Raw genomic sequence first — 27900 nt, forward strand, 5'->3', positions numbered from 1 at the left:
CTGAGGGGGACATATCTACTAGACATAGACAGCTTAACGCTGCACCTCATGCCCAGGGGATGGAGTCTTATAGGGACATCTCCAAATGAGTTGTTTCCTAGCTATTTGACAACATCCAGAGTTATAGTTACCAGTTTCTGTAGATAGATCAAGGGTTAAACTAATCATGTAACACGGGTACTATCGCCTTAGCGGCTAATAAATATCATGTCTGTTATACTCATTAATTACTCTGACCCCTTTATATTTACTAGCCATACTTAATGCTAAGACAGTTAGGCATGCTTAGTTACATAAGTTAAGTAGGTATTTGTTATAGTTTAAGAAAGGAAAAGATAGAAAAGGGGGAGGGTTATTGTATGTGACTATTGCGTGTAGATAATGGCTATATCAATCTGTAAGTCAGGTTGGCTAAATTTTATTATCGTCTCGTATTACACTTGAAGCTTGCTTGCCTAGATGGACGAAAACAAAGCTAGGTTTCCAATCTTAACTATCCCATCTACCTGTCATAAGTTTATTTGTGCTACAAGTCAAGTGCTCAGGCTACCTTACAATTCAAAGTGGGAGAAGTATGTTCTGGTGGGTTTAGTCCATGCGCCCCCTTGTGTCCCTTTATATATAGGTAGCATAGCATCCTGACATCCTCCATAGTAAAACAGATTTGAGGTAACAAAGTAACTTATTTAGCCATAGGCTCCAATACTAGGTGCCTACATATTTATTCTACAAGATGTACATATTACGTCGAGGGATTCGGATAGCTGCAGCGTTAATGATAAAGATCACTAGGTCACGTTTGCGATTATACTTCAGTCTGTGTTACATACATTGAAGATGTAGTTTACACATATGTAGGTTAGGAGGTACAGTGAGGCAGACATCGTACCTCCTAACATACAGACCCATTTTTGGTTCGTTGTTGCCCCCTTCGTCACTTTCTTCGTCACTTCCTTCCTTCATAACTCATAACTGCCTAGCAACGCACCTCACCTCATATCCTAAGCGACGTCGTCACTACCGCAACAGCGGCAACAGCAACAGCAACAGCAACAGCAACCCCGCACACTCACACCTATCTAACTTTTTCTGTGCACAGAGAGAATTATAATCATGGATCAAACCTTCAACTATTCTAGTTCATCTGAAGACGAAGATCAAACAATGCCTCGTAACAACAACCCAACGCGAGGGCGTCCGCCCAAGCGTATTGAACTCGACCTCAGTGCGTGTATCAACGTGGAACAAAAGTTCCAACTTCAAAAACTCATTGCTGCTATCGTCGATGATATGCATAAGCAGATACGCGATAGCTTCGAGAATCTTAGTTCCGGTCATGTTAAACCTGGCCAAGGAATCAACCCACCCAAAGCAGTGTGCAACACCGTCCCTAATCCCCGTAGCGAGAAATATCGACACTTGTACGGCAACATTGCCGTGGGTCAGAATAACAACTCAGATTCCCGGAAGGAGAATGCAAAACCCAATCACCAAGCTACCACGACGACAAGGTCACTAGATCCTATGTGGAGACTGCCTAAATCTCCCGAAGAAGTTCGCCACTTGTACCAAAAGACGGAGCACGATGTACTGGTCTCAAGCATTTTTGAATTGAAAAGAGACGCCCAAGCACACTTCGGCAAATGGCGCGTCAACTTGCTCAAGCGTACCCAGGATATCGTGATTAAAAACGGCGGAACAACTGGCAATGTTGGCGGCCAGTTACCCCAAGCACCAGGTAATGCAAGACGATCAGGAGGTAATGCCACAAGAGGAAGACCTTTGTTGCCAAGTGGTAGTGGTAAGTTCTTCCTTGAGAGGCTAGCCGCCAATAAACGTCGTCGCGATTCCTTTTTTTGAATAGCTCCATACATTGCAAATTTAGAATTTTGGTGCCCTTTATATTCCACATCTAGTTTCCCTAGCAGAGCTAATCCGATAACTTAGGATCCAACACGGCTGCTGAGGCTTCCTCGCTGGCTCTTGTTCGGCTTTATCCCCCTATTCCTACGCCCCTCAAGGATTGCCCTAAGGAGAAGCGTGCCTTGATATTGCATTCCATGCTACTAATTCTGCTCGGGCTTGACCAATATTCCCTGTACTCGAGAATCCTATTAGTAAGACTTGCTTCGTCGTTGACCATCCCGATGTGGGTATTATTGCAAGACGAGGTCAGAGTCTCGCAAGCCCTTTCGAAGGTTATCCTGGGCATCCCTATCGAGGAGATCGCCCAGAGGCGAGCAGAGGAAGCCAAAACATCCCGACGTTGGAAACCGGGCATGGCTAACGCAGCCCTGGGAGGAAACCCTGGCGTCCTTGCAGCCCCCCTCGTCGCGGCCGGACTTGGTACTGTTTTCGGGGGTATCGGACTTGATCAGTCAGCAACAGCTGGTCTACTAGGACCTATGAACGATAACACTGTCGTCGTTGGTACCTTGTTTGGTCTGTATGGAGCCCGACAAGGAAGCAAAACGATTGACGCACACGGCAAGGACATCCAGGATTTCGGCATGATACCTTTACACGGAATTAACACACCGGAGCTGATCGACCCTAAGGATGTACCCGCCGAGTATCGCAGAATGCGAGTCACCATCGGAATCACTGGGTTGCTCACCAACCCGGATGACTTCCTTACATCCTGGCAGTTTCTAGGTCAACAGAATGAATCCTACGCAATGAGATGGGAGATGGAGGCCCTGACGAAGATGGGTATCGCTCTAGAGACGCTCGCGAAGAGTTCAGCTTGGAGCGAAGCGAAAAAGGAACTTAATTCGATGAATGGTAAGGACGCCTCCCATGCTATAGTGGAACATAAGCTAATTTCTTGCTCTAGTTTACGACAGGCTGACGAAGTCTATATGGCCCACAGCCCTCGTGAAGATCAGTAAGGTCATCGAAAATCCTTGGTGTATCGGAATGGTCCGAGCAGAAAAGGCAGGCGCGGTGCTCGCCGACGTTCTCATAAACAGAATCTACGGCGAGAGACCCGTTACATTGATAGGGTATAGCCTGGGAGCTCGCATAATCTATTGCTGCCTGATGATCCTGGCCGAGAAGCGAGCTTTTGGATTAGTAGAGAACGTGATTATCATGGGCGCACCTTGCCCGTCCGAAGTTCGCGTTTGGGCGACAATGAAGAGCGTCGTTGCTAGTAAACTAGTCAACGTTTACTCCGGGAAGGACTATATGTTGGGCTTCCTCTATCGCAGTAGTAGCTGGCAATACGGCGTTGCTGGCTTACAGAAGATCGAAGGCGTACCGAACGTCGAAAATTTCGACGTGACCCAGATAGTGACAAATCACCTTCGATACCACCATATGGTCGGTAGCGTCCTGAAGAAGGTCGGCTGGGAGGACATCAATTATGACGAAATTATGAAGGAACAGCAGAAGTTGAACGCACACATAAGCGCCGAGGCGAAACTCGACGAAGAGCGCGAAAAGAAGAGCCAAGCTAAGCCCAAGGAGGATATCCGAATAGTCGTGAACGGCGTGAAAGGTGTGAAGCTGGGTAGCAAGTAGCGACGACGTCCTGGAACGCACCGATCCGGCCCTCAAGATCTGCGGCAACGGAGAGATGTACATTATTTCGGTTCCGGGGGTTTGTATTGACTAGATGGCGATGAATTTTGGTATGAGGTGGTGCTGTAAGATAGTCTAAGCATCGTTCTTTGTGTTATGCGGCCAGGCAGGCAGGCCAGGTGTATACACCGGAAATAGGACAGCATACTCAGATAGGCAGGTCAGAAGACTTTACTTACACATTGCGTAGTAATTTCTCATCTCATCTCATTATTACTATTATTATTAAGTCTCTTCCGTCTTCTCTACTTGCCCTGCGCCTGTCCGCGCCGGACTAGTTGATCCTGTCCGGACTACGAAATACCGCCCTGCCGTCTCGCTGGCTCCGGCTAAAACGTCCCATCCTTCCACCCCGGGATCAGCACCCCCGCTGCCTCCTTGCTGCTGCCGCCGTCGGCGCGGGCGCCGCGCGTGGCCTACTACATCCTCGTTCGCGAGCGCATCTTGTAGTTGCTCTAAGCCAATAGTCTGCTCACGCTGGCCGAGCGCGGTTTCGTCGCGTATTGCACGCAAGGGCTCGACGCCGGCTGTGTTCACGGAGCGGACGGCGCGTACGAAATGTAGTTGCGAGGTTAACGTTGAGAGCATAAGTGCTTCTTCCGAGGGAGAGGAGGGTGGAGGGAGGGCGGAGAGGCGCAGGAGGTGTTGCAGGGTGCGGGGAGTTATTTCGGCCTCGGTTGAGGGATCGGTGTTGGTTAGGGAAGATGGCTCCGGAAGGAGAGACCGGACGGACCAGGTTGGTTTCGAGAAGAGGGCTGCTAGGGACTCGGGTTCGGGTGAAGTTGAGCTTGAGCTTGAGTTTTGGCGGGGGGTGGTTGAGGATAGTGTGCGTAGTTGGTGTCTTCTTCCTCGTAGAGCTCGTAAAGATTGGTGTAGTGCCTTTCGGCAATGGCTACATATTTGCAAATTCATTGTCATTTGAATTCGGCCAAGTAGGTTGGAGAAGGTCTACAATTTTGAGATGTGAAGATTACGCAGCCAATTGGTTGTGTTTTATGGAAATGGAAGATCCCTGTCGGGGTCTTGAGGCTGAACAGGTTATGCCGAGGGAGATGTACTTGTGAGGAATATGAATTAAATATTGTTCAAATTGTAGACATTGAAACATATCACGACCTGGGATTTAACAACTGTTTATGAATATATGACTTTCTCTTCCTCTTTTCACTTGTAATAAAATCTGGGTGTATTTATTAGGTTGTTATTCAAATTCACCTGATTAATACAACTTGGGTACTTTGAATGTACATGGATACTTGCAAGGGTCCAATGTGACACAGGGCGATGTCATAGGATGTAGCTCGAGACTTACCTAACGTCAGGTAGCCGCGTCGCAATCCGAAACTGTACTTTACCATTCTCACTCCTTTGTCAACAACGCTTTAGGTTAACAAGCAATAAAGTTTATTGATCTACCATTACTACAACTTTTCTTTCCATTCAGTATAGCAACAACATAAAATCCCATCACCATGGCTGGAGATCCTCGTGCGCTACTCCAGAAGGTCGGTCTACTTGCCCCGCCACCATCCCCATACCCACTTACATAGTCGCTAACGTCGATCGCCAACGTAGGCAGACAAGGCGCTCTCCGGCGCGTCCGGTGGCTTCAGCTTCTTCGGCGGCCGAGAAGAAAAATACCAAAATGCGGCGGACCTGTATGTCGAGGCAGCGAATGCCTTTAGGATCCAGAAGATGAACCGAGAGGCCGGTCAGGCTTTCGAGAAGGCGGCTGCGGTCCAGAGCAAGAATCTAAACGAACCCGACGATGCCGCAAACACGCTTGTCGATGCTTTTAAGGTATACCGGAAAGAGAACCCGGAAGATGCCGTGCGATGTCTTGAGGTCGCCATCGGCCAGTACTGCAAGAAGGGGAATTTCAGGCGGGCGGCGCAGCACAAGGAGAACATGGGTGAGGTTTTCGAGGTGGAGATAGGTGATACCAAGCGCGCGCTCGAGGCATACGAGACTGCTGCTGGGTGGTATGAAGGAGATAATGCTGCGGCGTTAGTACCCCTATTATATCACTGGGTACTATGATAAGATGTTTGGAAGCTAATCCGTACATCTAGCCTTGCGAACAAGTTATGGCTCAAGGTTGCAGACATTGCTGCCCTCGAAGGCGACTACTATAAGTCGATCGAGCAGTACGAGAAGGTCGCAGCGGCCTCTATTAACAACAATCTGATGCGCTACTCGGTCAAGGATTACTTCCTCAAGGCGGGTATCTGCCACCTAGCGACAGGTGATATGGTCGCTGCGAATCGCGCGTTTGAGAAGTACAGAGATCAAGACCCGACATTCCCAAGCACCCGAGAGCACCAGCTACTGGTGGACCTGGCCGCTGCCATCGAAGCAGGTGACCAGGACCAGTTTACAGACAAGCTATTCCAATACGACCAACTAAGCAAGCTTGACAAGTGGAAGACTACGATTCTTGTACGAGTTAAGAACACCATCGAAGAGGCCGGTGAGGACTTTTCTTAGATGGACTTGTGGAGTTATAAGCTGAAGAAGGGAGGCTTTGTGACAAGTGCAAGCCAAACATGATGTTTTGGCGTATGGATTGGGTGCATTATACTATCATAATGCAGCAGCATCTTGCGATTTGCAGGATGAAGCTTTCTTGCGTTGTTTGGGTTAGAAATATGAGCTGGACCAGACCAGACCAGGCCAGACCAGACACATTCATGACGGAAATGGAACAGCATTAGGATTGACCTTTTACATCTCAACCGCATTAGTAGAAGTTACCTCGTAAGACTGGAATTGATGTTATCTACGACCCCGGATCTAATTTAAGATTGAGATATATAAAGACAGTGAATACTTTATTTCAGCATTCATTTTATGTATGATCACGGACTGACACTTAAGTTACTCGTACCCGAGTACAAATTAGAGCTAGGTTCTAGGATTTACCAAATGCCAAGAGCGCGGCAAATTGGGCTTAGCGCATTCGCCGCCTTTGCTTAGGCTCGGCTCACCCTATTGTCAGTCAGGTGACTGAGGAGCTACGGATTACATCTATGCATTATTTATGCAGAGCGAAACGGTCCTCAAACCGTTAGGTTTTAACCGTTAGTTAACTGAATCGATACGCAGCTTAAGACTTGTTGTACATAGAAAATCGCATGAAGATAACTCTTCCCAAATGCGTGCCAATTGCTATAGCAGAGGAACCTTCACCGAACCTTGTTTTGGGACCATCCGACCAAAGTTGCCAACCTAGTCAAAACCCGCGGGCTACCTATGAAAAGCTGAAGAGATTGCCAGAAAATGTTGGAATTGCCAACCGAACTTCAGGCCCCCCAAGACGCGGCGTCCGCAGCTCCTCCCGCAGCTCTCGCAGCTCTCGCAAGTCCCGCATCTCCGCCTCCAGCCGCCGCATCAGGCGGCCGTGTCCCCTGCTTCTCCTAAGGGGTCCTTCGCCTTCAGGCGCAACGATCAGACTCAAAAGATCCAGAGGGCAGTATGTCCAACTAGATATGAGTTGTTTTATCAGAGGGTTACCTTGCTGTCGCCGGCGTCGTCTCTGCGCGTGAGCCAGTCGAGGATGCACGTCTGTGTAGACGGTGCAACCATATCTGGTTGCCATTCCGGACCTCGCTCTACAATAGGTCTGCAGAGTTCTTCGTAGGCCATGCACACAAGTCGCGTCTGTTGACAATCAACTATCGCTTGGTGATTTAACCCAACCAAGCCATGTTCTTCTTCTGAGAAGGACTCTTCTTTTATTTCACTATCGCAATCGCTTGCATCGGAGATGTCCTCGAAGTTGATCTCGTGATCGGAATCGCCCTCAGTTTCACAAATGCCCAGGGATGACTCATTTTGTTCCCTCAGCAGTAATCAAAAATGAATTGTTACCATTGCTGCCCTGATCGATTGGTACGGTGACGTGTAACTTATAGGGATGTGTGACTCAGATCATGCTATCTAATCGTTTATCTAATCTACATTTTCTTAGGCAGTATCCAAGAGGGGCATAAAAAACCCCGCACTCAAAGTCACATTCCCGACCAGTTCTCCTTATCCAGTCAAATATCTCAAGCCCCAACAAACCCAAGCAATCACGATTGATTCCATCGCCGCCATGCCCTCCAGATCAGACATCACCTAGTAAGAAACTTTTTACAGCTCGTTAATATTCCCCTTCCTAGCCTGTCGCCTGTCGTAGAAGCAGCAGGGTCTTTCGCACATGGCTCAATGTTCCCGATGCAGCTCCTGAATATTCTTGAATGAGATATTGTGAGATATTGCTAACTCGTGATTGCGGTAGTTTCGGTGCAGGCCCAGCTTTGCTACCTACTGCCGTCCTCGAGGAAGCTGCCGCGGCGCTCCTCAATTATAATGCAACTGGCCTTGGCGGTATGGAGCTCCTAGAGACCGTCGTCCTCCTTCCACCATTATCCCCAGGACGGATCTTGAAGTGACCTTTTGACGGCTGTCTCGGATGACTGATGCTGACGTCTGGTTTCTCCATATATAGTTGCCGAACATTCGCATCGATCGGAGATTGCAGCTACCATAATCAATGAGGCCAAGGCCGATCTGGTCTCGTACCTGGACATTCCAGACGGTTACGAAATCTGTTTTATGCAGGGAGGAGGCTCCGCACAATTTTCTGCCATGGCATACAACTTTGTTGGCAACTGGGTCACCCGCAAATACAAGGAATACAAGGAGGTGCAGGGTTCGGAAAGTGATGAGAGCACAGTCCTAAAGCTCAAGTCGGCCGTGGAGAATCTCAAGATCGACTATATCATCACTGGTGGCTGGTCACAGAAAGCAGCGGCCGAAGCCGAGCGACTTTTTGGCTCGGAACACGTCAATATCGTGGCTGATAGCCGTAAAGCGAATGGTGGCAAGTTTGGAACGATCCCGAACGAGGATACCTGGAATCTATCTCACGATGCTGCCATGGTTTATTACTGCGACAATGAGACTGTCCATGGCGTCGAGTTCCCTGGATTTCCCAAGTGTCTCGAGCCGGGGCCCGACAGACCAATTGTTGTCGCTGATATGAGCTCTAATATCCTTTCGAGGAGGATCCCGATATCTAATTTCTCAGCCATCTTCTTCGGCGCCCAAAAGAACGTCGGATCAACTGGTATTACTGTTGTTATTATCCAGAAACAATTTCTACCACAGCCTCCTACAGCCTTGATGAGACAGCTCGCATTACCAATCCCGCCTCGTATCTTCGAATTCGAAACTATTATTAAAAATAATAGTCTCTATAATACATTAAGTATTCTTGAGTAAGTATATCTTCTTAAAATACCTTATCTTATAAATCTAAATTAATTAATTAATTTTTTATAGTGTATTTATTGCAGGTCGGGTTTTGAAGCAGCTATTACTTCAACATCCCGATAAAGTCCAAGGACAGCAGATCTTATCCCAAAAGAAAGCTCAACTTATTTATGAAGCCCTTGAGGCCTATCCTACTATTTACCAGATCATCCCCGATAAAGCAGTACGATCACGTATGAACATCTGCTTCAGAATCAAGGGCGGCGATGCCGTCGAAGAAGTATTCTTAAAGAATGCTGCTACTGTAGGGCTGACTGGACTGAAGGGTCATCGCGAGCTAAAAGGTATCCGAGCATCCAATTACAACTCGATTTCTCTCGAGGGTGCGGAGAAGCTTGCCAACTTCATCAGCGCTTTTGCATTGAGTATCTCCAATACCGAGTAGGGCTTTGGGGATAATGTTTGTGGTACGAAATGTGGTTAGTGTGACAGCGGACTGTCATGTTAACTGTCATGTTAGGATTCGAACTGGTAACCTTGCCATGGTAGCCTGTGCGCCTCAAGGTTCCGAAGAGCGGAGACAGAAACAATAGTATGAGTCATCCGGGGACTTCGTGTGTGCCTGCCAGATTGCTTACTCTAACAATAGCACGCTGATCGGTTGCAATCTATCTTGTACGGAATCGGCCTCTAGGAAAGAAGGCAACGTTGTACTAACTCTATGGTTCTTAAAGATATAGCAGGCTGCAGGGCCCCTTTCGCAAAACGTAGCAGGCTTGAATGTTCGCTTGCATTAATTAGTCTTATACCAATCAATTGTACCAATCTAAGCTTTTAGCTTAGGGCAACGACTAGACAGCGATTAGCAATACGCTCCCGGGGAAAAGCAAGACGAGCTGCATAATATATTACTACTAAACCTTGACTCCTCGAATGCGGCTTAGCTTAAATCCGATTGCCCAGGCATATATCCGGTATGTTCTAGCTGTTAACTAAAATAGAGGACAGCTTAATAGTGCAGGCACCGGGCGCGAATCTGGGAAAACATTGGAAAAGAATTGTCCGTTTTTGCAAATGAAGTAGAAACTATGTTTTTGTACCTATGCCGGGAAAGCCCGGGTATATTCCGGGAAAGCGGAGCATTGCCTGCTATAGCCATTCGACCGAGAGAAAATAAAGCCTGTTGCCCAGCTCGAAACGAGTCTCAAATCAAAAGAAAATCTGTAGAGATGGAAGACCGAGGGGAGGTGATGCCTTGGGAGGTGGAATAAATGTGTTAGGAAAAGAGATTAACTCGGGAAACGTAGAAAAAAAGCCTTAATATATACCCTCATTTAATCTACTACCTTGTTCGATTGCTGCTTTAGTAAAAGTTTTCATGATATAACTAGTTAATAATTATATAACTCTATAAATAGTCTTTTAAGCCCCTACGCATCTTTTACCCCTTTGCTATATTTATGCGCCTTAGAAATAGTTAGTAAATGATAGAGCTATTAGGCAGTAACAGCGTTATGTATTAGTACGAGCGAAGCTGCTGTACTAGTACCGGATAGAAACTGCGGATTTTGTACGCATAGTATACGTACGCACCAGTACGAGAGGGATCCCGTACTAGTACGACCGCCGACCAGTTCGGACTGGGACCGGTACGGGCTTGGACTACGGACTGGTACGGGATGCGGACCAGTACGGGTTCAAACCACGGACCAGTACGACTCCAGACCAGTACGAGCTTGGACCAGTACAGGTTGGGACCACGGACTGGTACGATATTCGGACCAGTACGGGCTTGGACAGCGGATTGGTACGATATTCGAACCAGTACAGCCGTAAGCCCCGTACTAGTACGTCCTCGAACTGGTACAGGCTTAGATTGGTACGGACTGGACCCCGTACCAGTACAGTGTCGGGCTTCCAGCTCTCAAGATTTCATACAGGAGACCGGTCCCCTATGAAGTCCGCCAATGCCTTTTCGGAACGAGCCTGAGAAGCAAGGCATAAGTGCCTTGCGAAAGAAAGAGGTTGAACTGGTTTAGTAGGGACATGCGACTAGATGGTAGGGCTTAGCACCCGTCATGCACAGTTTCTGGCGCTGCAATGGCAGAGCCTGTTCCCGACAGACTGTAAGAACATTGAAGCAGTGTGATTTGATTGGCCGGTCTTGAGGACTTGGTTTCTCGAATTAGCACAACCCAGCAGGTCGCGCGGCCGTCCCAGCCGCCGCCTTTGACTGGCCGGGGACCGAGCGACTTCCTAGGAAGTCGCTCGAGTAAAACGGTCCTGTGGTGCATACTAAAATCCGTTTGATTCTAAAACGGTCCTATTTTTGAGTGGGGTTACGGTAAAGCGTATATTAGAAATTATGCAAGTTTGTTTCATCTTGGGTTATGAAAAAGAGGGTCCTTTTCAGGCCGGGCTCAGGCTTAAAGCGGCATGGCTCAGGTTAGATTCCCATTCCGATTCGGGATGGTAAAACCTATCTCAGAGGTACTAGGATATACTCCGCTAAGTCAAACCAGTGGTGGGGTTCGTCTTCATCGATAAGCGATAACATCCGATAAGCAAAAAAAAATCCAAGATTCCTTGATAGCAGAGTCCCGAAACCCTTCACCAATTCAAGCATCTACGGATTGCGATTTTCAAAATGTCGACTCTGGAGGAGAAGCTGGACAAGATCCGGTCGCCAAATCTTCAGAGCCAACAGCAAGTCAGTAAAATACTTAATCTTAAAATACAAGCTCTAGCTCGCTAACTTGGACCTTTCCAGACCGTAGTGATTCTCAAAGCTGTGGAGGAAACGCTCAAGGAACAGGGTACCGAACCGACGCCCACTGGATACTTTGCTGCGCTTTTGGCCCTATTGAACCAATCCCTCGAGAGTGGGAAGGTCAATAACGAATTAACACCATCAATTGTCTATCTTCTCGATGTAGTTACGCCTTATGCGCCGCAACCGCTCCTCCGATCGAAATTCACACAAATTCTCACCCTACTAGCTCCCGTCTTACTTCTTGAAGATGCCGAGGCGCCTTTACTGAGGCCCTCTATTGGGTGCCTCGAAGTCTTGCTTCTTGCGCAGGACGCCGCAGCATGGAAACTGCCGGCGAGCGAAATAAGTCCGCGACGAGCTGTCGCAGGTCTTCTACACCTTGCGATGGACCATAGGCCGAAAGTACGAAAGCGCGCCCAGATGGCCCTGCGAAAAGTTCTCCAAAATCCTCCCCCGAGCCCGTCCGTGGACCACCCGGCGGCGGACCTGTGCGCCGAATCGGCAATGAGGATCCTGGCTGAGGTAGCGAATAAAGCTGCGGCATCGAGGAAGCAGAAGAAATCGTCGGCGGAACACGATCCCGCACTTATACACGCTCTGCAGCTTGTAAGGACGGTAGCGGCGGCGACAGGTGGCTGGCCGAGCAAAAATATTGAGGCACTGTGTGAACTCTTGCTTAGTATCGCCAAGAGCGGGAATGAACACATGACGATGGCTGTTTTCGAAATCTTCGAAATGATTTTCGAGGGCATGGCAGATGGAGTTGCGTCTACTAAACTACCCCGTCTCCTTGAGACCATCTCCGAGCTGCGCCCTTCGTCCAACGATACCCAATTACTACCCCCCTGGATTGCCATATTATCGCGAGGGTATGATGTCTCCTCTCAGATGGAGCCGGAAGAGACATTCCAAAAACTCCCGGACCTCTTTACGATGGTTTCCGAATTTATGGAGTCCTCTTCACATAACATAAGGGTTTCCGCCTCGGAGTGCTTAATCTCATTCATGGTGAATTGTATCCCGGACCAAGTTATAATCGAGCCTTCGATCTACGACGAGAAGATCCTTGAGAAGATAGCTAAGATTGCTGAGAATCTCTTAAGTGTTAAATATCAAGCGGCCTGGATGGAATCGTTTAACGTATTAAGTGCCATTTTTGATGCGCTTAGGTGGCGCGCCAACCCTATGATGCTGAATGTCGTACGAACGGTTGGCGAGCTTCGCGGAAACGACTCTTTCATGGGTAAAAAAGAGGCAGATGAAGTGATTGGAAAGGCAATCTTGGCAATGGGCCCCGAAGCTGTTCTCAATGTCCTGCCTCTAAACCTCGTCAAGCCAGTTGCAGGTCAACCCGGTAGAGCTTGGATGCTGCCAATCCTCCGAGACTTCACCGCCAACACTGATCTTCAACATTTCAAGACAGAATTTATCCCGTTAAGCGAGGCAATGTTTCAGCGCGTCGTGGGAAACGGAGATGCCAAGACTATGGAGACCAAGATCTTCGAGACCATAGTTCATCAGACCTGGTCTATCTTGCCCGGCTACTGTAACCTGCCTCTTGATTTAACAGTGGCGTTTGACCAGGCATTTGCTGAGATACTTGCTAACCTCCTATACCAAAAAGTCGATCTTAGACTCGATGTCTGTCGAGCCCTCAAGGCCCTTGTCGAGTCTAATCAGGCCGTGGTTTCAGTAGAGAGTGAAGATGATTTGATTCTCAGAAGCCGAGTTTCTAAAGAGGATGCACAGAAGAATCTGACCTACCTCGGAAGCTTTGCGGGCAACCTCCTAGCAGTCCTCTTTAACGTCTACAGCCAAACACTTCCCCAGTCCAGAGGTCCTATACTCCAGACTATCAATGCCTATTTGAGTATCACCCCCGAGAAGGGGCTCGTTGAGACGTTTGATCGTGTGAGCACGATGTTAGCCTCTTCGTTGAGCGAAGCTGGGGTCGGGGCGGGCAAAGAGAAGGGTCAAAAGTCAAAGGATCCGATGCCTTCCACAGCCCAAACGTTGATGGACTTGGTGATTACTATGTCTATTTATCTTCCTCGCCAAAGCTTTAGTGCTCTCTTCAACATTGCTGCTCTCATCATTGTCAGGGATGACGACCCTCAACTGCAGAAGAAAGCCTACAAGCTGATCCCACGACTTGCCGAGTCGGACATTGGCAAGGTAGCACTTCAGGAGCGAAGCACAGAACTTCAAGAATTGATATTGTCGAGTGCGGAAACAGTCTCAGTTCCTGCACGAAGGGAACGGTTAGCGGCAATCAATGCCTTGATGCCATTCATCCCCGACACATCACTCCATTTTATCCCTTCGGTGCTATCTGAGGTAGTAATTTGCTGTAAGGAGAACAACGAAAAGGCCCGGACATCGGCCTTTGATCTTCTTGTTCTTATGGGACGAACGTTAGCGGAAGCGAAGGGCAAGTCGATCGACAACAGCAAGGTTCCTCATATGCCCAATAATGCCCCGGCCGTTTCTGCAAGCATCGAGGAGTACTTCACCATGGTCAGCGCTGGACTTGCGGGTAGCACGCCTCACATGATATCTGCCTCCATCACTGCTCTTACTCGTATCCTCTACGAGTTCCGAGAGACCGTCAACAAGGATGTGCTGAATGACCTTGTGCAAACTATGGATCTCTTCTTAACCTCTAACAACCGAGAGATTGTTAAGAGCGTTCTGGGATTCGTAAAAGTGTGCATCATTAGCTTGCCGACGGAGATGATGGCCCCACGTCTACCGACTATGGTTCCTAACTTGATGGTCTGGGCCCACGAGCACAAGGGCCACTTTAGAGCGAAGGTCAAGCATATCGTAGAACGAATGGTCCGTCGTTTTGGCTTCGATGCCGTCAACCGAAACTGCCCCGAAGCGGATCGCAAGTTGATAGCTAATATCCGTAAGACTAAGGAGCGCAGCAAGAGACGGAAGGACGCCGCTAAGGAAGAAGGTGACGATGAAGATGACAACCAGCAGAATGGAAAGCGACGAAGTCGATTCGAAAGCGAGTACGACGAAGCGCTGTACAGCAGCGAAGAGTCAGACGCATCCGACGACTCCGACGCTGAAGTCCTCGGAAAACCACGCAAGGCACAGAAGGGCGGCTCTACGTATATCATGGAAGACGAGAACGAGCCCCTAGATCTCCTGGACCGCAAGGCGCTCGCTAGCATCTCATCTACGAAACCTAGCAAGCTGCGCAAGGCGGGCAGGACCAAGGCCAAGACCGATCTGGACGGTAAGCTGATCCTCGGTGAAGAGGACGGCGGTGACGATGCCATGGTCATCGACACCCCTAAACACGGCGCCGAGGAATCTGGCGTCGGAGCATACGTCGCCGCGCTCAAGAGCAAGGATGTTGGACGTAGAGGTCGCGGCGGACGGTTGAAGTTCTCGAATAAACGAGGTAAAGATGACGATGATGACGAGATGGATGTCGATGAGAAGGACATGTCGACTATCAAGACGCAGATTAGCCGCGGTGGTGGCAGAGGCGGCGGTAGAGGCGGCAGTAGAGGAGGCGGTAGAGGAGGCGGAGGCAGAGGAGGCGCTGATTTCCGGGGCGGCCGACCTACACGCGGCGGTGGTGGAATGCGTGGCGGCGGCGGCAGGAGTGGGAGGGGTGGTATTGCGGCGGGTAGACGGGGTCTCGGGCAGGAGAAGAGGCATGGTCCGGCGTTCGCGGGGAAGGTTGGGAAGCCCAAGTCTCCTGGTAGGAGATAAACGGCCTACAGCAGATTCTAAACCGAGTTTGATACCCGCTTGCAGCACATACTTACCTGCCTGCTGCTGCTGCTGCTGCTGCTGCTGCTGCTGCTGCTGCTGCTGCTGCTCTATGTAGATACCTATCTTATATCTCTACAAGTCCCATGTTTATTCACTAGTCCCCTGAACGGGTCGCGGCGTAATAGGCTTGTTTACATGGATCAGGGAAAATATACTTCATTTCGTTCCATTTCTTCTTGCAGAACCGATAATAAATAGGACAACGGCAATACATCATCGTCCTTGGTATTAAGCTAACCTAGGTACCTAGAGTAGGCAGCTATTTCAACAACACACTCGGTTTCGTTAAATAAAAAACTCTCAAAAATTCGATATCATGACAATACAGTGACAAACAACAACGACAACAACGACAACGACGATCAATAGCTCGAGGGGAAATATGTACGAGAAAAACGACTGTGAGCATTGTTCCAATGTTCCGCAAGGGCCCTCCCTGTTTACGCTCCAGACGCCGTGTTGGGTGTTACTCTTTCTTCCTTGCTCGAGACCGCTTGCGCGTTCGCGAGTAGGATATGTATCTTTTACATGTGATGTTTCTATCCCTGGCTGGCTGGCTGACTGGCTCCTAACCAGTCACGCTGTCAGACGGATAAAATACTCTCCTCTTCTTCACCTGAACTTGCTGTAGATCACAGCGAAGATCAAGATCACGAGGACGGCGATAATAGCAATGGTGATTACCCGATTCGTAGCCATCCTGCGTAATTCTCTTCGTTAGCCTCATCTCATCTGATGTATACATATATATATATCCTCTAGCACAACGGCACTCCGCACTGCCATCAACAAGTCCGTCCTCTCCTCCCTCTACGCCCAGAAAAGAAAAGAAAAGAAAAGAAAAGAAAAGAAAAGAAAAGAAAAAAGGGGGAAGGGCAAAACGTAATTACCTACGAGCCATACCCCTCAGCGTCTTAACGCTGCGATCGACATAGCCCTCGCTCTCGTACAGGATCTGGGAGGTATGCGCGATCCTCTCGCGCTGCTGGTGGAGGTCGGCGAGGGTGCCGGCGCCGATCTGCTCCGTGTCGTGGGCGAGGGCCTGGCTGGCGCGCAGGCGCTGGGAGCTGCGGTCGAGGCGGTCGGTGCCGGTGAGCAGCTGCTGGCGCTGCTCGAGCTGCAGGTCCGAGGGGCTGGGGTTGGGGTTGTCGGTGTAGCGGGAGCCGAAGAGGGCGGCGCGGTCGTCGGAGAGGGCGCGCAGCTTGCGCTTGTAGCCGTCCACGTCGGTTTCGAGGTTGCGGAAGCGTTGGTTTATCTTGGGGCGCGTGGAGGAGGGGATGTTTTGCTTTTCGAGACGCATTTGTCCGAGCTGGAGGCGGTGGGGGTTAGTGAGGGTGTTGCTTGTAGAGAGAGGTATGGGGGGGGTGAGAAGTGGATTACTAGTTCGTCGGCTTCTTCGAGGGCACGCTCGGCGGCGGTGATGGCGGCTTTCCGGGGCTCGCCGTTTAGTTCGGGGATCTGGTCGAGCTTTTGGGTTAGGTCGGCTTGGACCAGTTTGAATTCGGCTTCGTAGCTGCTGAACAGCTCGGAGCCGGCGTCGGTGTCGAGAGGGTTGGCCATGATGAGTAAGTAAGGTGGTTGTAGTTTGGTGGTTAATTGCGTCGGTCGTCAGGAGGCTCTCACGGAGAGGACGGTGGTTCGACGAGAGATGTAGGCTAGATATCGCAGGTTTGGAATTAGGATAAATGTATATGCCTGCTTACTAGACTCGGATGGTCGACGTGGTTGGCTGACTGTAGATAGTAGATATGGAATAACTGACTAACCTAGTAATCCGTAGATTACATATGAAGGTTGCAGGAGAGACTGGGTCGGTTGCGTAACCCAGGAACGGCTTCTTACAACTTCCCAGATCCGTCAATGCGGTCCAGACCAAGTGGACCCAACCTAAGTGGGTTTCATTTGCATAGGTTACTCAGCCACATACTCGGCCATCTCGATCTAGCCACAAGAAGTGGAGATTCACCGTCTTGGAAGAAAATATTTTAATCATTTTTTGGTATCCGTTGCTTTTCCTCTTTTCCTTTTCTTTTTTTCTCCATGAAAGTTGAACCCCCGGAAAGCAGAAATGCAATTAGGCTCTGCGTCCTATTTTACGACGGACGTGGAGTTGTATTAGCCGGGCAGACTAAAACATGGAGCTTCTAAGAATTGGGCATTAGACGGATTGTCTTCGGACTGCCGCCTCTGAGTACTCGATCCCGTTGAGCCTCGACATTTTTTGATCGGATTGCATGTATTGTATTTGTCCGTCTTGCCTACGTTACGGTTTTATATACATACTGAGGCGTCGGGTCTGGTTTGGACTGCAAAGCTGATGTTTGAATAATCTATGAATCTCGGTGATATATCTGATGACTTGTCTATTATTGATGCGAGTGTTACCAATAAGGTATTCTGTGACCTTGCCTCGATACTGCATTAGATCGGTTATTTCAATGATGCCATGTCTTGGGTACTAAACAAATTGTCCGGCATTGTACGGAATACATATTTGTGCAGGTCGCACCTGAGTCAATGCGTCGCAGTTGTCTCAGAAATACATATGGCTGTGGTGAAACCCTTGTCTATCAACCTCTAAACGGTTTCAAGCAGCAACTTCGTGATGTAAGATGAAATAAGATAAGAAATAAAATAAGAATTGGGGCTTCTCCTATTTTCTCGTCCGTTCATCTCGGCAACAACGGTCGACTAAATCATTTATAACATTTATAACTCCCGAATAGTCCTAGCGCGCCTTACTTGCTCTATTCGCTCTTGACAATATGGGAATGTAAGTTGCATGTGGAAAGTACATTCTAATGTACAATTACAAGTTCCCGCTTCTATATTAATTCTATTCGTACATGCATTACTTCCTCTCAAAACTTCCATTCCAATCATTCCAATCGCGTTTTCTTGTTTTCCAGCCACGACTCTGCCGATCTGGTATGATTATCGAAACTTGGACCACTCTGTATGGCTGCCTACGGCGTCTACCTGCATAGTTAGCTTCCTTCTGTTCCTCGGAGTCCATATTTCCTAATGCTCTATCACATGCTTCTACTTTGAATCTTCTTTCATATATCCATCCTTCTATGAATCTTTTGGTGCCTAAACTATTACAGCCCCTTCGGCTTTAGTACTCTTTTATTGTATAGAAATCGATGACATCGCCGGCTAACTGGGTGCCCAGGAAGAAGGTCGCCATCGTTGGCAGCGGCTCTGCCGGTATTGGTGCTCTGTGGGCTTTGAATCGTACGCACCACGATGTCTATCTCTACGAGGCGGCTGATCGCCTGGGCGGCCATACCAATACGGTAGAATGGAAGAAGGGAAAATTCACCACCTTGGTCGACACAGGTTTCATCGTCCTCAACGAAGCAACATACCGTTAGTAAACAACGAATCCCCGAATAGGCAGATATGCTAATCATTCACAGCAAACTTCATCAACTTCCTCAACTATGTCAAGGTCAAGACCGTGCCCACTCAGATGACCTTTGGCGTTTCAAGGGATCGTGGGAAATTTGAGTGGGCAGGGACGAGTTTAGATTCCATATTCTGTCAGAGGAAGAACCTTTTCTCCCTACGGATGTGGAGGCTCATTTTCGATATCATCCGTTTCAATAAATTTGCACTCGATTTGTTGAAGGATGACGATAATGATGTCTATCTAAATACCGAAACCTCGGCTGCGCCTGTGGAGACTATTGGACAGTATTTGGATAGAGAAGGGTACTCTGAAGCTTTTCGCAATGACTACCTAATCCCTATAACGGCCGCCGTATGGAGTACGAGTCCGGACAAGTGCACCTTGGAGTTTCCGGCTGTAACGCTCGTACGTTTTATGTAAGTTGGATGAATAAAAGTGACTCGAGTATAAGACTAATTTTGGTCAAGGTGGAATCATCATCTCCTAACTACATTTGCAAGGAGGCCAGACTGGCTTACACTAGAGAACGGCGCTAAATCGTATGTTAATGCTGTGATGAGAGGGTTCCCACCAAATCATCTATTTCTCAAAACTACAGTCAAACATCTTAGCAACGACAAAGATGGACGTGTGAAGCTACATTTAGAGAATGGCAAGACGGAAGTATACGATCACGTCATATTAGCGACACATGGGCCCCAGGCATACCAGATCATTAAGCCTTCGGCAACTGCAAAGGAGCGGGCCATCATGTCCTCGTTTGAAACCTCGGAGAATACCTGCGTTCTCCACTCGGATCTTTCGCACATGCCGAGGCGCCAGAATTCCTGGTCCGCTTGGAATTATCTCGCCATGTCATCACCTTGGACGAATAAGGACATTGATCAAGTGTCGTTGACTTATAACATGAATATACTACAACATATTCCGAGGCAACCTTTTGGCGATGTCCTGGTGACGTTAAATCCCATCCAGGAACCGAAGCCTGAGACTGTACAAGGCCGATATTCATACTCACACCCGCTGTATAACCCTGCAGCGATCCGAGCGCAGCAAGCCTTACCGATAATACAGAATACGAGAGGGATCAGCTACGCCGGTGCATGGACTAAGTACGGGTTTCACGAAGACGGATTCAGCAGCGGACTGTACGTAGCCCAAGCTCATCTCGGGGCCAGATTGCCTTTCCAGTTTGTAGACTCGACCTACAGTCGTGGAAAGCAACCTAGGTTGGGTATATTAGACTTGTTTGTGAGAGTTATAATCCTGTTGATTCAGGTATTTATTATAAATTTGTTGGAGAGGATATTCTGCAGGACTAGGAAGAAGGTATCAATACGAGGAAACGGTATAGGAAATGGAACGGCAAAGACACCTATAATTAGATTGGTAAATAGGAAACTGGTATAGATTAGGTAGATTTCTGAACAAGATGGGTATTGTAAATTAACTACAATTATAAAGCTTTATAACCATGTGTAAGTCATTACCTTATATGAGCCAAATTGTCCCTCTTGCATGAGCATGCATGCCCTTACTTTAACCTAGGTTAGTACCTGAGTTGACTTAGACGGATCACATGTTTTCCTTTAGAAGTACGAAGTACCCGCACCGCACCCTGGCACCGCGAAGTTACACTACAGTGGGTAAGCCACTAATGAGGCCCTGTAAAGCTTACCAGACCCACCTAAAATTCCTAGCATCATAGCTTTTTGACGTCGACCTGTCGACCCCACAACATGATACGATAATATGATTTCTCGAAGAGCTTTGCTTGCCAACTCTTCCATCCGCCAGAATGAACACCCTCTCCCAGACCTCATGGCGGGCGCTCCGAGCTAGCACATCGTCAGCTTCGCAATGGGCATGCGCATCGTGCCGCCGCGCTCTTATCCGACCATCTCCCCGCCGGAACGTAGCGAATTCCTCGGCGAGGAAACAGCAGACTACTCCTGCTGCCCCCGGCGCCGGGATGCCGTCGATGGAACGCGTGCGCGAGTACTACAGATATAAGAATCGCACGACTATGTATATACCTACCTTTACCTAATCCCAATTGCTCTTGCGGGCAGGTGGATGCGAGAGGGAAGACGAGGCTTAGTGGTGTTATAGGTATTATACGCTTAGCATCATACTCGGCACCGTTGCGTTTTCGTATGGCTCCGTGCCGATGTATAAGATGGTGGGTTGAGATACTTTGCTTCTCTTACGTGGTGTGGCGTGGCGTGGCGTGGTGTGGTGTGTGATGGAAGTGTACGAGGCGACTAACTCGCCGAAACAGATCTGCCAGACAACCGGCTGGGGCGGCCAGCCCATCCGCGCGCCTGGCCACGGCCCCTCGAGCGACGACGCAGACTTCGACCCGGCATCGCGACTTATCCCCGTAACGGACGCGCGGCGCATCCGAGTCACGTTCAACGCCTCGGTATCCGACGTCCTACCGTGGAAATTCGTGCCCCAGCAGCGGGAGGTGCGCGTGCTACCCGGAGAAACGGCGCTGGCGTTCTACACGGCGACGAACCGCAGCGACAGCGACATCATCGGCGTGGCGACGTACAGCGTCACGCCCGCGCAGGTGGCGCCGTACTTTAGTAAGATCCAGTGCTTCTGCTTCGAGGAGCAGCGGTTGAATGCGGGGGAGACGGTTGACATGCCGGTGTTTTTCTATCTGGATCCGGATATGCTGAATGATTTGAACATGCGCGGGATTAACGAGGTTACGCTGAGTTATACGTTTTTCAGTAGGTTATTTTACTTTTACTTTCTTCTTTTTTTTTTATGATATGATCTTGTAATGGTGGTGTTTGGCTAATATGTTTTATTTGCAGAGGCGAAATACGATAATAATGGGAACTTCAAGTCGTTCCCGACGACGTAGATATTTTTGTGTGTATGATATTGTATTAGAATAAATGACAACTCTGTACCAGTATTGAGAGGACTTTGATCTCAAGTCTCATGCCAAACGACGACGACCCCCTGCTCCCCTTTTTCTACTACTCAAGTCTACTGCTTAAGTTAAGTACGTTGGATGCTTGCACTTGAATCTGACATCTTAGTATTTATAGTGCCTAGGATTCAGGTTAGAAGTTTTAAGCTTATACGATGATATCCATCATAATAGACGCTCTTAAGGTATTTAAAATATACAAATGTACATACAGTACCTATAGACCTCCATCACTTTCAGGGGGCATTAGCGCAAGCCACAATTGAGCGCACCAGCCATAAGCACGGGGTACCTATTAGATTAGGTAAGCAGTAGAGTGGCTAATAGCTGGCCAGTTGCGGCTTAACCTTACCGCCTTACGTCACTTCTAAGCTTAAGGTTCCCAACTCATCCTAACCTTTGCGCTATCACAAGCCTCACGGCTGCATACTTTCATTAGGTATGCCATAGCTTAGCTTAAACATTAAACATCCGCCTGATCTCAAGCACACATCAATAACAACCTCGAGATGAATATTGAAATATAAACTACCACAATCAACCTCTTAACCCATCACCAAAGAAACCTCACCACCAAACACCCAACACCCAAATCCAGCCATGCAATCCCTCCGCACCCGCCGCCCCTTCACCCACGCCTCCTCCTCCACAGACTCCGACTCCGACTCCTCCCCCACCGCCCTCGACGAGCAAGAACAAGAAGCCCTAATCCAATCCCTCGCCCACCAAAACGACGCCCGCAACGCGCAATTCCGTCTACTCCTACTCGCCCTACCCCTCGTATCCGCAGTACCGTATCTCGTCGCCCTGACCCAAGCATACAGTAACGGAAACGGCAACGACAACGGGAACGGAAGTGGAAACGGAAACGGAGGCAGCGGGAGCGACCGCATACGCGCCCTCCTCAGCCTAACCAGTCTCGCCGCCACAGCGTGGATGTTATGGGCGCTGCCGCCGGGGGTCACGGGGATACGCGGGGTTGACGGGTGGATTAGCAATACTAGCGGGAAGGAAAGTGAGAGTGAGGGTGGTTCCAAGGGCACGAGGAGGAAGCAGTTGGACAATATCCCCGAGCGATCCAACGCCATCAACGCGCCTTTCTGGGCGGAAGAGCGTCGCAACTCGCCGCTGGCGGCGTATCTACCGTATCTGAACGTAGCTCTTTGCGCGGTACTGGTACTCGCCGGGCTCGTATCGAAACCAGGTGCTTCTGCGGAGGGACAGCAGCAATGGGGTCACGTTGGACTGAGCAACTTACCCGCCGTCGTGTACGGGGTCGTGATAATCGCCAAAATAGTCATGGGCGGCGTGGACCCGGAGAGAGATCTAAGCGCGCTGCGGTACGAGTATAAGGGGGCTTAATACGTGAATACTATAAGGCGTTGCCGCAATATCTACATATTAATGCATCACTGTAGTAGATCACAAAAGCGAAGTTATAAGGCAAATATTTTTTTTATTCTCGCGCAAGTTATCAAAGCCAGTGCTAAGGACCTAGTTTTGGCATAAGCCAAGCTCTGCAGCCCATCCTTATAAAAACCAACAAGTACTCCAAATCGCAGTTTTTGTCTATACACCTATAGACTCGTTAAATCTCAAGACGCCATTACCCTTCAGTATACCATCGACGCCCTTGGGAACAGGGAATGCATCCGCATGCGTGTATGGCTCTGTAGCCTCCTCGGCTGATTTGTCTACGACCAACGCTAATCCATGCGACTTTATCGCGTCGACGAGCGCGGGGACCATGTTCTAGTTCGGATTCCATATTAGTATACCACATGCACAGCTAGCTTTCGCTTTAAGACAACTCACCAGTAGTCGGGAGCAGCAAACGAGCCCCATAAAGTTGTTACCCTGCGCTATCCTCACTGTCTCCTTAACTGAAAACGTCCTTCGTCCGCTACTCTGGATCATGCTCGGCGAAGGCATAACATCTTCCCGGCCGAGGTCGTTGCATAGGAAAACGGGGAAGTTGGGTTGCTTCCAGTTCAATGTTGTACAGATCGTCGGGTTATAAGAGCTGAACACCACCGACCTAACAGTGTCAGGAGCCGACATCGTCTGCGCTCGTTGCTCCCTCGCGTGATCAAATACTATGGTTAGTATGGAATCTACAAAGCTGTTTACGTTCACGGTCGGCCCTAATCCGAGCCTTCTCTCCTCTTCTTCTGACGGGTAGATAATCTGCAGATCGACATGCATCGAATTAGGGAGCAGGGAGAGGGCTTGCTCCAAGGAAACTCCTGCCGTGTTGAGAGCTCGATGAACCTCGGCAATGTTGTTAAGGCCGTGCGAGGGTATCAGATGAAGTTGAGTTCGACCAAAATTCGAGGCCGTAACCGTAGAGAATTGCTCGTATGATAGTCGCGAGATTGATACGTCAATTCCACCGCATTGTATCATCCACCGCGGCCATACAACAGGGATGCCATCGCTGGTATGTTGAACATATAACTGAACAAAGTCGCCAGACAAGCTCGAACCGGTGACAAACATGGTTGGGTTCTGGTCCAGTTGACTCGTAGCCTTCCAATAAGTCTCGAAATCTGTTATCTCCAACGGAGTGCCTTGGAAGGGCTTGATTACTTGGGTATTGAATATGATCTGGCCAATAGCCCGGAGTCTGGGGTCAAACAACGGGAGGCAGCATTTCCCCGAGCTGCTCCAGGAAGATCGAAACGTATTTGGGAGAGCAACCGTCTTTGCAATTATTTTCGCGCCGTAGGTAGGGAAAACGTCAAAATCAAGGGTGAAAGTGTCAAGATTGTCGACCTGGAAAGATACGAGTCGAGTGTCTTCTTGAAAAGGTAATATGATATTCTTAGGAATGAGGTCCGACGCTTTGGAAGAGATGGTTAGTCGCGCGGCTGGGTATTTGCTGTCGTGGAAGAACACTAATGGGTGGTCTCCTTCTACCTGGAAGCTGATTTGGATCACAGCCTTCGTGTCGAGGAAGTTATGACCGTAGCGTCTCAGAGGTATTATAGGTGGCGGAAGTTCAAGGATAGGAATAGCATCTGCATCGAGCGACATAGGGATAGGACTATTTCCACTCCCCATAGGGGCAAGAAGAGGACCGGTCGTTTGCATCATCAGGGGACTTTCTGCTTTGCCCCTTTGATACGGTGTGAGCTTCTGTATGCATTCCAGATGACCTTCCCATGCCGCATAGTACATTGCAGGCAAGTCTTTCTCGTCGACGATATTTGGGTCAACGCCCACATTCAGAAGCTCCTCTAAGCAAGGCACATTCCCTTCGCTCGCTGCGTGCACTAGCGGGGTCCAGCCGTAGAGCTTATCGACTTGATCCAAGTCCGCACCATAGTTCTGCAGCAATCGGAGTAGTTGAGGCGTCTGGCCCGACCGAGCTACGAGATGTTGCGGGTACAAGCCTTCGGCATCAGGAAGTATCTGGGCACCATGCTCTAGGAGGAGCTCGACTATATCGAGTGACCCATGCTCGCAGGCGAGGTTGAGTGGTATATGGTCCGTCTCTGACTTCGGATCTAGGCGGGAGGAGGTTTCGAGAAGCCGTTTTACGCATGTAAGGTGACCATGGATGATAGCGTGGATTAGCGGAGTAAAATTGTCGTGGTCTATAAGGTCGATTGTCGTCGGATCGGCTACGCACTAGATTTAGCACAACATGATTTAGTCAAGTGTTTAACCTGTCCTTACCTCGAAGAAGCTGCTCAAGCATGTCCAACCGCCCATGCATGCTTGCATAATGAAGCGGTACACGCCCATAGACGTCAGTTCTGCTAACCTCAACCCCTCCCGCGAGACCAACGTCTAAGACAAATGAGTTCCCGTAGATGGTGGCCTGGTGAAGGCAGTTTCGCTCGTTGATGTCATCTTCAGATCGAACGTCGACGAGCCCAGTCTCCAGTAGAACTTCAAGAGAAGCCTGTGGCGCCTCGTGAATAGCAGCGAGAAAGGTACGGGTTACTCTTTCCATCAAGGAGATGTCCTTCCCCGATGGCGAACTAGAACCAGCTCTCATTCTTGATAGCAAGTCCCTTAGAGACTCTAGGTTGCCACTGATTGCTGTGTCGAGTAATAGGCTATCTGCGTCGCCTTCGTCCGTTCCGAGGAGGTGTTGGCTACTCACCATGTGTTCCGACCGAGCTTCAAACGAGACATGGTCCCCATCTGACCACGCCCCGAGCTCTTGTAAGCTAGTTGTCGCTTGGTCCGAGAGTTCGCTAATGACCGGGGCATTGAAGAACGGTTGCACCTCTACAGCGCGGGAGAGATATAGCTCCTTAGTCTTAGACTTGGAGGTCTTATCCCATTTTTTAAGGATCTTCGAAAAGGCAGTCCCATTTATTTCGACAAACTGCTGAAGCTTATTCAGATCGTTTGCAAATTGTTGGAACCCTTCTTCCAACGTCGTGAATTTGGCCGACCGTCTAGATACGTTCTGACGAGACTGTAGAACTCTCTTCTTGTCTAGCAACGTTTTAAGCCGGATTTTCAGCTTGGTTGGTGTCAATAAGGGGCCCAAGTGTAGAATCTGGGGTAACAGAAGCTATACTTACTTCGGCCTCTTTCTGAAGGTAAAATGCATTGACCTTCTCGAGCTCTCGTTCCTACAAGATATGAGCGCCGCCCACGAGTACGTATTCCTCCATGGGAGGTTAGAGTTTACCAGTTGAAAAAAGAACTTTGCTTTGTTTGCCTGCAAGGCAGCTTGGGTGTCCACCGGCGTGGGAGTAAAGCGAGGGTCATTTTGGGCGCTCAGCGTCGGGGTAGCAGAGAGCTTCTTGATGAGCTATTGGCTGGTGTTAGTGAAACAATCCCACTTTCCGAACAACATAAGTTTCATATAAGATGGTACAAATGGAAGTTATGTTGTTTTCCTGATCGACATGGACCTAGACCTCTTAAAGTCCGGGGAGAGTATACATCATTGACTAGGATATACTAGGTAGAGCAATAGTTAACGTACCTTTTTGAGCGCCTTATAATTCACGAAGCTAGCAGCATATTCTGGCACTTCAAGCTGACGCTTCTGGATTTGCTTACCGAACTTCCTGAAGAGGCATTAGTAACCCCTGCCGACGCAAGAGGCGATATTCTAGCTCGGTAGGCAAGGGGATGATAAGGTAGTCGGCAACCAACGAGTAAGACTTACATGGTGCGGCAGAGGCGCCTGCAACCAGCCTGCGAAGGCTGTTTACTTGGATAGATACCTCAAGGCTGGAAGCAAAAAGCGTGTTTCAATAAAGATAACTTAAACGGCTATTTCCCGCGTGTAACCAAATGCAGGGGAGCGGTTGTGTCAGGGGAGCTAAGGCAGAGGCGTGGATTAGCGGCACGGTAGGGTTGACGTAGATATGAGAAGCTAGGGATTGCAAAGGCGTATCTCCCGAGTCATATAATTATCGGCCCTGGGGATATCAGGGGGTTAAGAGAGACAAACGGAAGAACGAAGTTAATAGTCAGGGATAAAGTAGTACCAGACGAACTAAAGCTCCGGGCATGTGGCAACTCAAGGAGAGGGGCGCGTTCTAGTAGGGCGTGAGCTCATGGGTAGGATTCCCGCCCAACCTGCAGCTTCTGGGTATCAGCCACTACTTCGGAATGTTGCATAGAAGAGCCTGGGATTAGGCTAGATTGATGTAATGATAACGAGGGCCTCGGACCTAATAAATGTAGCCGATGTGCTGCACTATGCCTTCCGGGCGGATCTGAATTCACACGATCCAAGGTCCAGCAAGTTACTGATGGGGGGGAGGTCACGCCCACGACGATCTGGTCGGTCGTACAACAGCGACTCGGTACTAGGGTCAGAGCTTCAGGTAGTTCGAGGCGTTTGGTAAGACGGCTTGTAGGCAGGCCGAGATATTGGGTATTGGATCCAATGACTGCTGCTAGACAGAGAGGTGGGGGTCAGACGGGGTGGAATGCAGTGGTGTTCTCTGCATGGAGCGGCTGGTGATCCCGATGAGAGGGCTTAGAGCTGGTATATGTAGCAGGTAACAGGAAGAGCAAAGGATCTGATAGGCTCTGATAGATTCAACGAAGACGGATGTGACGCAGGAGAGTTGTTATGAGGACGTGCCCCAGACTTTAATATGGCGATGGTGACTCCCGTGGAGGGGTAGGGGTAGG

The 27900-nt window shown here is 49.1% G+C and overlaps 11 protein-coding genes across 11 annotated transcripts; 6 read left to right on the plus strand and 5 right to left on the minus strand.

The window, feature by feature from the left end:
• Nucleotides 1-1113: 1113 nt before the first annotated feature.
• F4817DRAFT_355537 (DUF726-domain-containing protein) lies at nucleotides 1114-3525 on the plus strand (the record flags this gene model as incomplete). The annotated part of the gene is made up of 3 exons (XM_049305671.1): nucleotides 1114-1738; nucleotides 1948-2784; nucleotides 2837-3525. The coding sequence occupies 3 exons, from the start codon at nucleotides 1114-1116 to the stop codon at nucleotides 3523-3525; spliced, it is 2151 nt and encodes a 716-aa protein (XP_049163840.1).
• Nucleotides 3407-4647, minus strand: F4817DRAFT_322098 (uncharacterized protein). The gene is made up of 2 exons (XM_049301362.1): nucleotides 3734-4647; nucleotides 3407-3648 (listed from the first exon to the last, which is right to left on the minus strand). The coding sequence occupies exon 1, from the start codon at nucleotides 4501-4503 to the stop codon at nucleotides 3811-3813; it is 693 nt and encodes a 230-aa protein (XP_049163841.1). The 5' UTR covers nucleotides 4504-4647; the 3' UTR covers nucleotides 3407-3648; nucleotides 3734-3810.
• Nucleotides 4648-4906: 259 nt separating this feature from the next.
• F4817DRAFT_322099 (TPR-like protein) lies at nucleotides 4907-6472 on the plus strand. The gene is made up of 3 exons (XM_049301363.1): nucleotides 4907-5090; nucleotides 5161-5591; nucleotides 5658-6472. Exons 1-3 carry the CDS (start codon nucleotides 5058-5060, stop codon nucleotides 6070-6072), a joined length of 879 nt encoding a protein of 292 aa, XP_049163842.1. The 5' UTR covers nucleotides 4907-5057; the 3' UTR covers nucleotides 6073-6472.
• A 363-nt stretch (nucleotides 6473-6835) lies between these two features.
• On the minus strand, nucleotides 6836-7183 carry F4817DRAFT_310986 (uncharacterized protein; the record flags this gene model as incomplete). The annotated part of the gene is made up of 1 exon (XM_049299930.1): nucleotides 6836-7183. One exon carries the CDS (start codon nucleotides 7181-7183, stop codon nucleotides 6836-6838), a length of 348 nt encoding a protein of 115 aa, XP_049163843.1.
• A 498-nt stretch (nucleotides 7184-7681) lies between these two features.
• Nucleotides 7682-9289, plus strand: F4817DRAFT_355539 (phosphoserine aminotransferase; the record flags this gene model as incomplete). Its single annotated transcript, XM_049305672.1, has 4 exons — nucleotides 7682-7707; nucleotides 7868-7956; nucleotides 8078-8849; nucleotides 8914-9289. 4 exons carry the CDS (start codon nucleotides 7682-7684, stop codon nucleotides 9287-9289), a joined length of 1263 nt encoding a protein of 420 aa, XP_049163844.1.
• Nucleotides 9290-11367: 2078 nt separating this feature from the next.
• F4817DRAFT_322121 (NUC173-domain-containing protein) lies at nucleotides 11368-15462 on the plus strand. Its single transcript, XM_049301364.1, has 2 exons — nucleotides 11368-11554; nucleotides 11615-15462. Exons 1-2 carry the CDS (start codon nucleotides 11492-11494, stop codon nucleotides 15350-15352), a joined length of 3801 nt encoding a protein of 1266 aa, XP_049163845.1. The 5' UTR covers nucleotides 11368-11491; the 3' UTR covers nucleotides 15353-15462.
• A 107-nt stretch (nucleotides 15463-15569) lies between these two features.
• On the minus strand, nucleotides 15570-17264 carry F4817DRAFT_322122 (V-snare-domain-containing protein). Its single transcript, XM_049301365.1, has 3 exons — nucleotides 16796-17264; nucleotides 16306-16724; nucleotides 15570-16115 (listed from the first exon to the last, which is right to left on the minus strand). Exons 1-3 carry the CDS (start codon nucleotides 16973-16975, stop codon nucleotides 16028-16030), a joined length of 687 nt encoding a protein of 228 aa, XP_049163846.1. The 5' UTR covers nucleotides 16976-17264; the 3' UTR covers nucleotides 15570-16027.
• A 1297-nt stretch (nucleotides 17265-18561) lies between these two features.
• F4817DRAFT_355543 (amine oxidase) lies at nucleotides 18562-21708 on the plus strand (the record flags this gene model as incomplete). Its single annotated transcript, XM_049305673.1, has 7 exons — nucleotides 18562-18787; nucleotides 18838-19246; nucleotides 19298-20178; nucleotides 20597-20858; nucleotides 20943-21012; nucleotides 21112-21571; nucleotides 21659-21708. 7 exons carry the CDS (start codon nucleotides 18562-18564, stop codon nucleotides 21706-21708), a joined length of 2358 nt encoding a protein of 785 aa, XP_049163847.1.
• A 450-nt stretch (nucleotides 21709-22158) lies between these two features.
• On the plus strand, nucleotides 22159-23246 carry F4817DRAFT_3410 (uncharacterized protein). Its single transcript, XM_049303705.1, has one exon. It carries the CDS (start codon nucleotides 22381-22383, stop codon nucleotides 23140-23142), a length of 762 nt encoding a protein of 253 aa, XP_049163848.1. The 5' UTR covers nucleotides 22159-22380; the 3' UTR covers nucleotides 23143-23246.
• A 91-nt stretch (nucleotides 23247-23337) lies between these two features.
• Nucleotides 23338-25452, minus strand: F4817DRAFT_3408 (uncharacterized protein). Its single transcript, XM_049303682.1, has one exon. It carries the CDS (start codon nucleotides 24958-24960, stop codon nucleotides 23533-23535), a length of 1428 nt encoding a protein of 475 aa, XP_049163849.1. The 5' UTR covers nucleotides 24961-25452; the 3' UTR covers nucleotides 23338-23532.
• A 564-nt stretch (nucleotides 25453-26016) lies between these two features.
• F4817DRAFT_3486 (SPX domain-containing protein) lies at nucleotides 26017-27250 on the minus strand. Its single transcript, XM_049304715.1, has 6 exons — nucleotides 27246-27250; nucleotides 26921-27076; nucleotides 26735-26819; nucleotides 26435-26557; nucleotides 26325-26375; nucleotides 26017-26235 (listed from the first exon to the last, which is right to left on the minus strand). Coding segments are annotated over exons 2-6 (360 nt in total). The 5' UTR covers nucleotides 26923-27076; nucleotides 27246-27250; the 3' UTR covers nucleotides 26017-26136.
• Nucleotides 27251-27900: the final 650 nt, after the last annotated feature.

The sequence above is a fragment of the Daldinia loculata genome (genome assembly GCF_022478755.1).
Source record: "Daldinia loculata strain CBS 113971 unplaced genomic scaffold F4817scaffold_1, whole genome shotgun sequence".
Lineage (NCBI taxonomy): Eukaryota > Fungi > Ascomycota > Sordariomycetes > Xylariales > Hypoxylaceae > Daldinia > Daldinia loculata.

Bases quoted from the DNA above. Each gene is read 5' to 3' on its own strand.
- F4817DRAFT_322098 (XM_049301362.1), bottom strand. From the start codon at position 4,503: ATGACAATGAATTTGCAAATATGTAGCCATTGCCGAAAGGCACTACAC.
- F4817DRAFT_322099 (XM_049301363.1), top strand. From the start codon at position 5,058: ATGGCTGGAGATCCTCGTGCGCTACTCCAGAAG. The intron at 5,091-5,160 runs GTCGGTCTACTT...TCGCCAACGTAG, and splicing joins CTCGTGCGCTACTCCAGAAG to GCAGACAAGGCGCTCTCCGG. The intron at 5,592-5,657 runs GTTAGTACCCCT...CCGTACATCTAG, and splicing joins GAAGGAGATAATGCTGCGGC to CCTTGCGAACAAGTTATGGC.
- F4817DRAFT_322121 (XM_049301364.1), top strand. From the start codon at position 11,492: ATGTCGACTCTGGAGGAGAAGCTGGACAAGATCCGGTCGCCAAATCTT. The intron at 11,555-11,614 runs GTCAGTAAAATA...GGACCTTTCCAG, and splicing joins ATCTTCAGAGCCAACAGCAA to ACCGTAGTGATTCTCAAAGC.
- F4817DRAFT_322122 (XM_049301365.1), bottom strand. From the start codon at position 16,975: ATGGCCAACCCTCTCGACACCGACGCCGGCTCCGAGCTGTTCAGCAGC. The intron at 16,725-16,795 runs GTAATCCACTTC...CACCGCCTCCAG, and splicing joins TCGAAGAAGCCGACGAACTA to CTCGGACAAATGCGTCTCGA. The intron at 16,116-16,305 runs GTAATTACGTTT...AGAATTACGCAG, and splicing joins CTGAGGGGTATGGCTCGTAG to GATGGCTACGAATCGGGTAA.
- F4817DRAFT_3410 (XM_049303705.1), top strand. From the start codon at position 22,381: ATGCAATCCCTCCGCACCCGCCGCCCCTTCACCCACGCCTCCTCCTCC.
- F4817DRAFT_3408 (XM_049303682.1), bottom strand. From the start codon at position 24,960: ATGTACTATGCGGCATGGGAAGGTCATCTGGAATGCATACAGAAGCTC.
- F4817DRAFT_3486 (XM_049304715.1), bottom strand. The intron at 26,376-26,434 runs GTAAACTCTAAC...CATATCTTGTAG, and splicing joins CAAAGTTCTTTTTTCAACTG to GAACGAGAGCTCGAGAAGGT. The intron at 26,236-26,324 runs GTAAGTATAGCT...AAACGTTGCTAG, and splicing joins ACCTTCAGAAAGAGGCCGAA to ACAAGAAGAGAGTTCTACAG.